The sequence below is a fragment of the Epargyreus clarus genome, unplaced genomic scaffold (genome assembly GCF_041222505.1).
Source record: "Epargyreus clarus isolate Ecla_fem2 unplaced genomic scaffold, WU_Ecla_fem_2.2 ptg000018l, whole genome shotgun sequence".
Taxonomy (NCBI): domain Eukaryota; kingdom Metazoa; phylum Arthropoda; class Insecta; order Lepidoptera; family Hesperiidae; genus Epargyreus; species Epargyreus clarus.
The window spans coordinates 9409176-9421966 of NW_027332226.1; the positions used below are offsets into that span (position 1 = coordinate 9409176).

General features: G+C 33.5%; 2 protein-coding genes across 3 annotated transcripts; one reads left to right on the forward strand and one right to left on the reverse strand.

Annotated features, from left to right (window-relative positions):
* Window positions 1–236: 236 nt before the first annotated feature.
* Window positions 237–6975, reverse strand: RecQ5 (RecQ5 helicase). The gene is made up of 11 exons (XM_073082571.1): window positions 6835–6975; window positions 5667–6313; window positions 5482–5587; window positions 4689–4849; window positions 4359–4549; window positions 3514–3723; window positions 2774–2978; window positions 2425–2634; window positions 2168–2330; window positions 511–2070; window positions 237–424 (listed from the first exon to the last, which is right to left on the reverse strand). The coding sequence occupies exons 1-11, from the start codon at window positions 6926–6928 to the stop codon at window positions 318–320; spliced, it is 3654 nt and encodes a 1217-aa protein (XP_072938672.1). The 5' UTR covers window positions 6929–6975; the 3' UTR covers window positions 237–317.
* On the forward strand, window positions 6597–12755 carry LOC140749501 (DNA polymerase beta-like). 2 transcript variants are annotated; one of them, XM_073082573.1, is made up of 6 exons: window positions 6597–6757; window positions 7765–8220; window positions 8318–8440; window positions 8752–8917; window positions 9373–9562; window positions 9892–12755. In XM_073082573.1, exons 2-6 carry the CDS (start codon window positions 7829–7831, stop codon window positions 9984–9986), a joined length of 966 nt encoding a protein of 321 aa, XP_072938674.1. In that variant the 5' UTR covers window positions 6597–6757; window positions 7765–7828; the 3' UTR covers window positions 9987–12755. The 2 variants fall into 2 exon arrangements, with proteins under 2 accessions (XP_072938674.1, XP_072938673.1); XM_073082572.1 differs by lacking the exon at window positions 6597–6757 and adding an exon at window positions 6809–6949.
* Window positions 12756–12791: the final 36 nt, after the last annotated feature.

Genomic DNA, 12791 nt, shown 5'->3' on the forward strand with positions numbered 1-12791 from the left:
CTGTAAAACGGACAAATGTACTAAAAAGTAATACTATACAACAAAATTGATTTTCTTGTTAACAAAAATGAGGCGCTTCATCCTATCCTTATTTAGAGATTTCTATTATCCATATATTGCAGTGATTATACATCAGATCACAAATGAATACCATTTGCTACTTCCTCATACATATTAACCTATACATAACATTGTGATCTACAGCCCAATTTAATTTATTAATTTAAAACAATCACTGTAAAAATAACACTTTTATTATTAACAGAATACAAGAATATCATTAATATTTAATAAATAAATACATTTACAGTAATTAATTACATTTCATTACTTAAGTTTAACTTCTCTGTTAAATCACTCTCTGTTTCAATTTTAACTTCCTTGCTAAAAGTTTTCTTCAGTAACAAGTTAATTGCAGATTCATCTGAAATGAAAATAAATTGTTATAAAAGAACAAAATAGTATGTAACACTATGACAGTTAAATTTAATATTTGTCTCTTGTACTTACCAGTAACTTGAATAGCTAACAATTGATGAACAATATGTCTTGCGGTGATTTTAAATAGATCTCTACTACTAATCTTTTTCTTCTTATAATAAGGCATTAACAACTTGACGACAAGCCCGGCTACGTCCACTTTATCCGAGCTCCGGGATTCTTTGCCTTTAGCTTCTTTTTTGTGTATTGATTTTTCAGTTGAAGGCTTCACTTTAGATTTTTCCATGGGCGATTTTTGTTTTAGTTTGTCCGATGGTGATTTTTGTTTCACCTTATCTGATGGAGACTTGTGCTTTAATTTTTCAGTTGGAGATTTCTGTTTTAACTCTTTTGTCGGTGACTTGTGCTTTGTTTTGTCTCCTTCTAATATATCCTTTAACTGCTCACTTGATGATTTGTCTTTCGTTCTATGACTGTGATGTTTATGTTTGTGTGTTATATCAGAATGTTTTTCTTTTATTTTTTCTTTGTGATGCGATTTATGGGCATGCTTGGTCTCCTTGGAATGTCTTATAGGAGATTGATTTGATTTTACGACGGGCTCAATAGTTGTATTTGATATAGGTTCCACTTTATCAACAACTACAGGCTCAGGTGGTATCTCTGAGAACTGTTTTAATTGTTGTAATACTTTATCTGCTTCTAAACTTAATTTGTGTGCTTTGTCCAAATTTTTATCATTAGGTTCATTTAAGATAATGTTTGATATTGTTTCAGTTTTCTCACTCTGGTTTTCTGCAACATAATCTATATCTTTTGCATTGTTTGTATCCTTTATTTCCATGTCATTTTCTTCATCGATTATTAACTTGGGTGATATAGTGAGATTCTGTGGTTCTGTGTTAATGTCTACTTTAGCTCGTGTAGGAGATGAAGTATTTATTTGTTCTTTTTCAGGATCATTATCTGAAACGGAAACAGCTGCCTTTTTATGATCAGATTTCTCTTTTTCTTTACTATGTTTTACTTTTTCTTTTTTTATTTTATCTGATTTGTGATGTTTGCTTTTGTGTTTCGACATTTTAGGCTTTTTAGCAGCTGTGGAATCTATTTCGCTGTCTGATGACTCCCCAAAAAGAGCTTTTATTTTTCTTTTCGCAGTAGGTTTTACTTTTTCGGGAGATTTTTGGTCTTCTTTGTTAGCTACTTTCTCAACCAATTTTTTATCATCATTTTTGGATGTATTCATTTCATGACTAGGTACACCTTGTAATGTGATATTAATTACCAGAGTTTTCCCATTGTTAGTTGATATTTTAAAATCATCCTTAGATTCATCCAACTCTTCAATTTTTAATGTTGTGTCATCATTGTTGCCAGCTACATGACTTATCTCGTCTATTTTGACTGTAGTGTCATTATGATTACCCTCATTTTCATCTATTACAAGACCTATGTCTTCGTCACTCAGATCTATATCGGAAAATGAAGAATCATGGGATTCTGTTGCAGTGAAAAAGCTCTGGAGCTTGGTTTGTGTCAGTGAGTCCTTCTTAAAAGAATTAGCTTTTCTTTTGGTTTCTTTGTCTGCTTTAGATAATGGCCGCGATTCATTTTCATGGAGATTTCCTAAAAAAAAGCATTATTTAAAAATGTACAATTTTTAAGTTTTTAACTTTAATACATTAAGGATTTATTGTGCATAAATATGTTGTGTATTCCTTACCTTTCTCCAATTGTGAGGCAGTTATGAAACCATGGTGAGATTGATTATCTTTTTTATTACGCTCAAACTCTTTAACAAATTCTGAAAGAGTTCCTTGTTTTTGAGGCTCAAATGACTTAAGTTGGGGGTATAAACCATCCTTGCATGCCTTTACTGACGTAATCTGTAAAAATAATAAGTAAATACTGTCTTAGCCACTGCTAATTTGATAATATCTATGTTACAAAATATATTGTACTGTTTGCATGTAAACTCACCAATTTGGTCATTGCGCGTCTGTATAAACTGGTTACCGTACTGTTTGAAAATGCCTCATATTCTAAATCTCTGGCACACTGCTCAAGATCATGTCGGGATAGTGGTTTATCAGGATCGTCCAGACCCTTCATACTTTCCAAATTATTCTTCAAAGCATCCATAAGCAATGACATGTAACTTTCTCGACTAGCTACAGTTAGTCCATTCACCTGTCAATAATATAACACTATTAAACTATGCCGCTATCATGTCATTAGTAAAAAAACAATTATTGTAACTTATTTATTGTAAATCTTGTGAAATATAAACCTTTATTTTAAATATATAGAATCCAGTATGTGAAAGTACCTTAGTTCCTGTGCTTTCAGCAGCTTTGCATTTAGAGTATTTGGCGGATACAGTATCATCATTTTGTTTTCTGTCCTTTTCTATATTTTTCTTTCTGTTAGCAAACTCCTTCATGATTAGCGATTTGGTCTCCTCAGCCACACGGCGTCGACTATTCTCTCCATCTGATTCGTCGCTATTGTCACCATAGTAAGATTCTGCCTCCCTTTAATGTGCGAATAAAATGTGAGTTTTAATTAAATAATGTTTACATAATCGTTAAACATAGCTACAAAGTAGAAACATCATGCATAGGTATATGATTTATTTCTATTTAAATTTAAAAGTATTTAATAGCTGTAAATATGACAACAAGGTCAGAAGAACTGCTAGTGTAAATATGAATTTATTTAATTGAGAGATTTATTCTAAGTATCCAATTTGTTTTCCAACTATCGGAATTTCAGAATTTGTAGTAGCAAGAATATGTGAAATGTCGACGAAAATGTCCGTAAGTGTATGCGCTACCCATAGATAAGTATAGATATCTCACCGCCTTGTAATTGAAGCCATTAAATGACTTAAACGGCTGACAATTCTGCCAGCCATTTAATGGCTGTCATGGTGTAATTTACGCGGAACAATGCCGACATGTGAAGTGTGGTGCAAAAACACGAAATAGATGACAGTGACAATTTCAATTTTCAAAATTGGTTACATTGTCTTAGGAGAGAGTAATCTTTACTAATCTATGGCGCTACCTCTTTTGTCCGTCGCGGCCGTGCCCGTACAGGTCCGTGCAGTCCTCGTGCGCGACGAAGCCGGCGCGCTCGAGGCGGGCGCTCATGGCGCGGCGCAGGTGCTGCTCGAGCGCGCGGCGCACGGCGCGCTCGTCCGTGCACGCGTCGCACCGCTGCGCGCACCGCGGCGCCTCCTCGCCGAAGTAGTCCGCGAACGTCTTGTGACGACATCTGCAGAGCGATCAGCCGTGAAGGGGCATCATGACATTTAAAAAATCAAAGAATAAAGGATTTAATTAAAAACTATATGTTGAAAGGATTCTCAAAAATGACCCAGTTTTAATATAAACTTTAAGATTTATTATATTTTTAATAAAATAAAAATATAAAATACTGCAGTCGGCCATCTTGTCCGTAATCGGAGCGTAATGACGTCTTTTTTTGGCATCATGCCCATTGCGTTACGCGTATAGAAGAGAGGGTCAGAACGAGATCGTCATCAACCCGTCATTATCCCACTGCTGGGCACGGGTCTCCTTAGAATGAAAAGGATTAGGCCATAAACCAGCATGCTGGCCAAGTGTGTATTGGCAGACTTCACACACATTTCAGTTTTCTTTGTTTAAACGAAATGTTTTTATGGAAATGAACATATAACATTGTATTGTAATAATATAATTATATAAGTTAATAAATTTGTAGATGTGGATCACATGACATCATAAAAAATATTTCGAAACGTACACTCTCGGTTAAATAAAAAAAGAATTGCAGTGTTCATCAGCGTCATGAAAAAATTAATAAATATTTATTACTTATAACAGAAAATTATTGTATTGTAATATAATATCAACAAAATGATATACTTGACTTCCTCGCAGTATTTGACCATAATCTCGAAGCTTTTGTATGAGTTCTTGCATCGCTGCTTTTGCTCAGGGGTTTTGGCGCGCCCTAGCTCTCCCTTGAGCAAGAAGTCCACAGCGTTGCGCTCGCTGCGGCAGTAATAAATGCGGCAAAATGCCGGTTTGCCGTCTCGTCCCGCTCTGCCAGATTCCTATAACATATTTCAACATTTTGATTATTTTTATATGACAGAAGTATAAGACTGAAAACACAAGTAATCTCGAACTCGAAACACAAGTAATCTCGACACCAACAATTGATCATGCATGTAAGAAATACTTGGTACTAACCTGATAATAAGCAGCTACATTCTGTGGTAGACCCCAGTGCGCCACTGCGCGCACACTGGCTTTATCCACGCCCATGCCGAACGACACGGTTGCACACACACATGGACACTCCCCATTCGACCACTGCTCCTGGACTGATATGCGCTCGGAGGTCTTCAAACCTGCATACATTATATACATAGCTAGAAATATCTTTTCAAATTCATCTATCTTTTACATACTTTAAGAGGTAGAGGAATCCACCTAATATTAAGTGAGTTACTACTAATACTACTGTCTATAGTATGCTTACATAAACATTGAAATTAGAACCTACAATATTTTGCAATATAGTCATATAAAAAAATATTGCTAACATAACCATTATCTAGAACCTCATCCGTATTATCAAAAATGGTAGATTCAGAGACCCACTCCTCCCACCCCTCTTGGTGCTTACATAAAACTTGAATGGTTCCTAAATAAAATAAAAGCGTGTTAAAACCAGTAATTCAATGTAAGTAGCATCATAATTTTATAAGTACCCTAAAAATCAACAGTAAAGATCCTGACTTCAAGATCTAAACACTTCAAAGCATAACACAACAACACAATCTACTGATAATCCTGTATAGTTGCTTCCAAATTAAATTATATTTTGAAAACCTGTTTATTATAAATAAGTGTTAATAAGAGTTCATTAACACTTACACTAGCAGTTTTACATGGACTATATCAAAGTATGAAATAATAATATATGTGAAATATATGTGAAAATATGTCACAATTATGATAGTATACAAAATCTTTATACCTCCATGATATGCTAATGACTTCAACCCTCTTTTGGTTAACATGTTGGCAAGTTCTTCTGTTTGTTCTCGAGTTCTGCAGTACACAATAACAGCATTTTTATCTTTCTGAAAAAATCCATTAGTTATATAATTTATAGTTGATCTATACATATTAAGATACAACCTAAGGATTTTTACTACTTACTGGTTTCACATTTTCATCTTCTTTTAAACTTTTCTTTAGGAATTCTAGTAAGTCACCAATTTCATCCTGTATACAGTTCTGATAAACAACATCATAAAATAAATTCTTCCTAAAACTAGGCGTTTTATACTGTGCAACTGGTTGCAGTAACTTCAGATTGGCAATTATATCCTTTGCTACTTCAGTACTTGCAGTTGCAGTGAGGGCCACCCATGGTATACTCTTAAACTTCTCTCTCAAATCACCCAACTTTAAGTAATCAGGACGAAAGTCATGACCCCATTCACTCACACAGTGAGCTTCGTCAACCACTATGTATGAAACCTTCTTATATTTAACAAGATGTTCTAAAAGTGTCCTGAAAGTTGTAGTAGCAGCTTGTTCGGGGGTCACATACAAAAACCTTGTGTTTGGTTTCATAGCTTGCAGGTCATTTATAACTCTCTCACGATCTTTAGATGTCATCTTAGAATTAATAGATTCAGCAGGAATCTTATGCTTAGTTAAGTGGTCTATTTGATCTTTGATAAGTGCCAGTAGGGGAGAAAATACAACAGCAACCTTATGATCCTGCAGCATTGCTGGTAATTGGAAACACAACGACTTTCCCGAACCAGTGGGCATTGACACATATACATCATGAACTCCTAAAAGAGAAATATTAAATTAGGCTTATTTCTTAAGACATCTATCATTATTACTAAAATATTCATAATACTATATTATTTACAACATTGCATACTCTATTGTTATTGCAATGCATTCTTAACAAATAATATATGCTGTACTATTTATGATAGAAAGATCTATGTTTATTTAATTATAGTCCGCGCCAAACTACTAGTCCGCTCTGAAGTTGTTCCGAGCTGGTGTAGTCATATAATATACTATCGCGACGCGATTCTTGTCTATGTTCAGAGCGGACTAGCAGTTTTACGCGGACTATACCTACAGTACCTGGAGTATGTTTTAGTGCACAGTATATTATTATTTTCTATGTGACGAACGTATAAAATTTTGCCGCTCAAAATTGAATTTTATTATAAATGTGGCAGCACTGTTATTATGGTCGCCCTCAGCAGCTCAAACAGGTGAGAAATATTTATAACTATCTCTCATATAGTGGTCTAGGTCAAAGTATTATTAATGAAATAACGAATCTACTTACCTCTCGTGATAGCTCGAACTGCTCGTTCCTGAAGTTCGCTTTTGAATTTGCGGTGTCCAAAATATTGAAACAATTTGTCAGTTACGATATCCATTGTTGTGTTATTTGCTTACAGGTAATCCACACACTTTAAATCATATCACGATATATATTGCACTAAATCCACACCACATTGATCGACTTTCACGTAAATATTGTTAAAAATAATAAAAGTATAATAAACAACCTCGAAATAAAGTCCTTAAAACCTGACATTTTACGCCGTAGTACATACCAAAATGTCATTGTTGTCATTTTCACTTGTCCCAAAATATAACCATAACCAATGACAATCTAGATTTTACTGCTGGTACTGCTATTTTTAAATGCTACCAACATACAGAAGCTTGCCGCCAATTTTTAATAACTTTTCACCTAGATACACAGAAGTAACATAATTTTACACATCATTACTTTTATACGAATAGTAATTTATTATAATTTTATTAGAGTTTACCAAAATTAATATGCATTTGCTTACGAAAGTTTCGAAATTTCGTGACAGAACTAGGTTTTTCTACATAAAAATTAAGCTAGATAAAACGGCCCAGTTGATTTTAACAGAACTTCAATTGAACGAAGTTATATTAAAGTCCACTCAGCCGTTTAACGGCTCGCTAAAAATACACAGCTCGAGCTAACTTAAGTTAGCTCGTATTTTTTCATCATATCCATGCAGTCAGAATTCAAAAGCTCAAAGAAGTTTAAGAAAGATCTAAGAATATAAGTGTTTATTGTGATATCTGCGCTAGACTCTACAATTATATTTTATATGCATAGGTCTCGTAGATGTTGCTTAACAACAGTAGGTAATGAGTAAGAATAGGACTTTCTATTATTTTGATGGTGACAATACTTACCAAATGTTAAAATTCCCAACACTCTTTGCAGGCTTTCATTTCGTCATTATTGAGCATCACCAAGAAACTTTGGTCTATTGCATCAAATAGATAACATGAATGCCGATTTTTGTGAATTTTTAACGGAATTAGCAGAATATGAAAAAAACGTGAGCCGTAATATACATAAGTACAATGCTTATAAAAAGGCAGCAAGTGTGTTATCGATACATTCTAGACGAATTAAATCCGGAGATGAGGCAAAAAAATTAAAAGGTGTAGGCAAAAAAATTGCAGCCAAAATAGACGAATTTTTACAAACGGGTAAACTGAAAAAACTAGAAAACATTCACAATGATGAAAAGGCACAAGCAATCCAATTATTAACACGAGTCTCAGGAATCGGACCCGTAAAAGCAGCAGAATTGGTTACAAATGGTATAAAAACAATAGAAGACTTAGAAAATAATAAAAATAAATTGAATCATAACCAGCTTATAGGATTAAAGTAGGTGAAAACATTATTATTTGTTAACTTTATATTATTAAAAATAACATGATTTAATTTTAAATAATTTGTTACGTACATTTTTGTGTAAAAACAGGTACTTTGAAGATTTTGAAAAGAAAATACCTCGAGCAGAAATCGAAGAAATAGAAACGAAGATTAGAAGGATTATTGTGGACTTGGATTCTGATTATGATATTACAATTTGTGGCAGTTATAGGTCAGACCACTCAAAACATTCTGAAAAATATACCTCATAGACTATTAGTGTATTTTGTTTTTATGACCTCTGTTTATCTTTTAAAGGCGTCTTGAGTTACTCAGAAGTCAAAAAGTCGGATCCGGGTTCGAATCCCAGGCGAATATGACACTTGACACTAAATGAAGACTTGATATTGTTTTGAGGCAGGGAATTGTGTTGATGGTGTCAATGCATGATAAATATATGTGTAATATTTATTATTGTTTTTGCGAAGAAGCCTCTCTTGTTGCATGCAGATTGTTTATTTACACTAACGTTTGATTTTCCAGGCGTGGAAAATTGGAAAGCGGTGATATTGACATGTTGATTACACATCCTACCTTTAAGATGACGTCAGATAAGAAAAAACATGGAGAACAAATGCTAAAAAAATTAGTTGCTGCATTAAATGAAATCGTTACTGACACTTTATCAATTGGAGATACTAAGTTTATGGTATGTATGTAATAGTTGAAATGCACATCAAAAGTACATATTGCTTAAACTTATTCGACTCTTAATAGAGTAATCGTAATCGATTGTATAGTATTACTATATATTGTATTGTATCTGCAACTATATAGGTAACCGGGTAGGTCGTACCCACTCAAAGAATTTACAAGAGCCCACAAAAATATTTGGCATTACCTAGCAGTTCCTTGGGAGCTGACATGTTTAGGCCGATCGAATGGAAATTTGTTCGTCAGTTTCATTATTCCTAAAATTTGTCGCGAATCCTAATTAACTCCTGTATGTATAAATTCACGGTAAATATATAATTGCTACTACAAAATAGGTATTATAATATATAACATGACACATACAGCAGAGGCCCTGCTTGTGGCCACACTATTATGGTGATCGATCTTAATATCTTAATACTTATTAATGTTAATATTTTGGTTAATTAGGGTGTATGTCGTTTATCCCCTGGTCATGCGGCACGCCGCCTCGACATCAGGCTGATCCCGTGCGAGCAGTACCACTGCGCGCGGCTCTACTTCACCGGGAGCGACGTCTTCAATAAGGAGATGCGCGCACACGCCCTTGAGAAAGGATTTACATTAAACGAATACACTTTGAGGCATATAGGCGTTACTGGTAATGTGAATAGTGTATTGAAATACATATGTTTGTTGAAATATATGTTCATAGGACCATTTTCTTGTCACGTCGGTACACATGAACTCGCTGTAGTCTCTTCGCGACCCCGTGCGTATGAAACGATGGGATGCAGTGAACGCACGTGCAGACGTAAACACGCATGTAAGGAAAAAGGGTCCTACAATCAACCGCAGATATATATTTTTATGTAATATAATATATAATTTTATAATAAACTTAAGTCCACGGCCACAATCTGTTAACGTATGTAATAATGTTTATTAATAATAGTGTAACTTATTTACATTATTTCGTTTTGTTTTAAGGTGTACCTGGAGAGCCTATACCAATATCATCAGAAGAAGATATATTTGATTATATTGACTATCCTTTCAAGACACCAGAAGAACGCAATATTTGAGCTTGATAAACAATAAAAAAAAGTTTTGCTGGAATAAATAAAACATAGTCGAATTACTTTTAAATATAATTGTATCATGACCTTAACATTCAATAATAACAAAAATATATCACAAATCTCTTTTAATCTTTACTTATCAAATAATAATATTATGTCCTAGCATTTAATATTTGTAATTTTGTATCATTAAAGTTTTATTGTAAATATCCAACTTCCATATTAACGCCGAAATTAGTAGTCTCCTAATGTACTAAAAACTGACTTCGAACACTTACATGTTTTAGCGCATTCTATCCATAAATGTTGCGGTGTACTTTTGCAGACAATTAAATAGCATCTAGACGTAGGAAACAACCACTTGAATATAACATGCATTAAAAACTTATGGAATTATAAATTTATAATTTATTTTACTTTTGTTATAAACATAAATTCGTTAAATAAACACAAATACCATCATCATAACATTTTCTACATAATACCTATTTATTTGCAAAAAAAATCTTGCTTTCAGCACATATCTAATTATGAAATTATCCTAAAAATATACATAATGAATACAAATTAATTAATCCTTTTCATCAATACTTATATCTTTCACCATTAGAAAGAAATAAAACAAAAGTTAGGAACATTATAAAAATAGAAGATATTTTTTATATTATGAATGGATAGTTTAAATAAGTCTAACTAAATTAAAAAACAGCGATATTTATTTATGGTAAATTTCTGACAACTAGTACGCAATTAGTGATCGAAGATATAGGTACTAATATCATAAAATTCTTTCATTGTCGATTTTCAATTTATATTACAATTACAATTACATTTTCGGCTACAAGAAATTATTGACATAAATAATCAGAAACTCTGAGTAGAATATTACGAATGAAAATGAGTCCTTCATAAATTACAGAAAACTTAATTATAATACTGTACATAACACAAACAGTAACATAGTATTCTTAATATATCTAGTAGTCTCGCTAATATAATTTAATAAAACACATTTTAGAGTTTTAAAGTAGATAAAGCAGTTATAGAAAATAAAATAAAGATCCGTGCATTGCATTACGCAATACGGAACACTTAAAATTAACATTAACACGAAAATATGTTATACTTTTGTAAGACGTAGCCGCGAATGTATAATTATGCTAGATAGCTAGATTAAGAACTGGAGAGGAAATAATTACGCAAAGAGAGAAATAATGCAAGTAGACTAAATGAAGATAAAACATAAATATAGCAATAAAATAGCCTTTATAACTAATCACTACTGCGCATTGTTGTTATCAGTTACTGTTTTATCATGTACAATATAAAAGTTATGATTGCTTTATGGTTTATTATTTCATGTATACAAATTATCAATAACGGATTTAATATTAATAACGCTTCTGGCGGAATGCAAAATTACATAAAAATCCTACTTAATCGATATGTTGCGCATTCAAATAACTCAAAATACTAAATTTTATTTAAGTATTATTTATTAACAACACAAATAAAATAACATCATAAGAAATCATTGAAGTAAACCTTCGTAAACTTTCGTAAGAAGTCTGCAGAATATGAATCTGCCAGAATGTCAAAGAAGTTTTACCTCAACCGCGCATAAAGATTACTTTTCTAATGTCTTACAATCATGCTGTATCATAATCTAACAATAATATTACAATAACCACAAACCTTCATGCAAAATCAGTCAATATCATCAAATCAGTCATACAATATTCTAAGTTTCATAATTAAGGGCACAGCCACTAACTTTTTATCATAATTATATAACTTAGTTTATGTAAACGTTGAATTCATATGAGCAATAAACGCGCATGCAGTCCATCTTATTTTTGGTGGTCACTGAGGGTGATAAACGTCTGTTATAGTACTTTATTTTACCGAGCTCTTCGTTGGCCCTTAAGGGGGGGCGGAAGGGGCGGCCCGGTCCGGGGGGCCGCCAAACACAGTTGCTAAAAAAACGTCATCGAAACCAAACATTGTATGAAATGTGTATATATCAGTCAACGAAAATCAAATCAACTTTTTACACTGGGGGCCCTCTATACAACTTTCCGTCCCGGGCCTCCGACGACCTTAGTCCGTTAGGTCCGTAGGCGTTGGTTTTTGCGTATTAAATTGGACAGCAATTCGCACCAGTGTCATAAGGCATGTGTGAACGCAGTGCCGTCGAAATTACACCTCAAAGAGTTGTAGTTTTATATTTCCGGTTTTATATTTATCATTAACAAAATAGTCGAAACACCACGAAGTCCTAAAAAAATACCGTATGCGCATTACGCCTCTCAATTTGTATTGGAATACTAAATATACGACGATACCGCTACTTAACGCCAAGTCTAGCCCCCACTATAACTTGATATATCAAATTAGACTCTTACCTAAACATATTACATAATAGAAATAATAATATTACATGATTATAAATTCGACAGTCCTATAATTTCGTCATAAAAAATCTACTTCAAACTATACTTGCAGTTTGCCATGCCTGAGTACTTTTATAACACCTGTAATGTCAGATTGAGACACTCGCGGTAAATTGACTGAACAGAACAACTCAACGAACAATGAGTTATCAACTCATTCAACAATGATTCGCGGTGGAAAACCTACACGCCGCAGTTTGCACATATTGCACCCGCCACACTCAACTGAGTAAATACTCATCTGCACCTGCATTCGTCTGTACTTAGCGGATATGTAAACGAGGCATAATATTTAGATAGAGCTTTTAACTGTAACTATGGACAATGACTACATACAAGTGCCCCCGCGAGACAC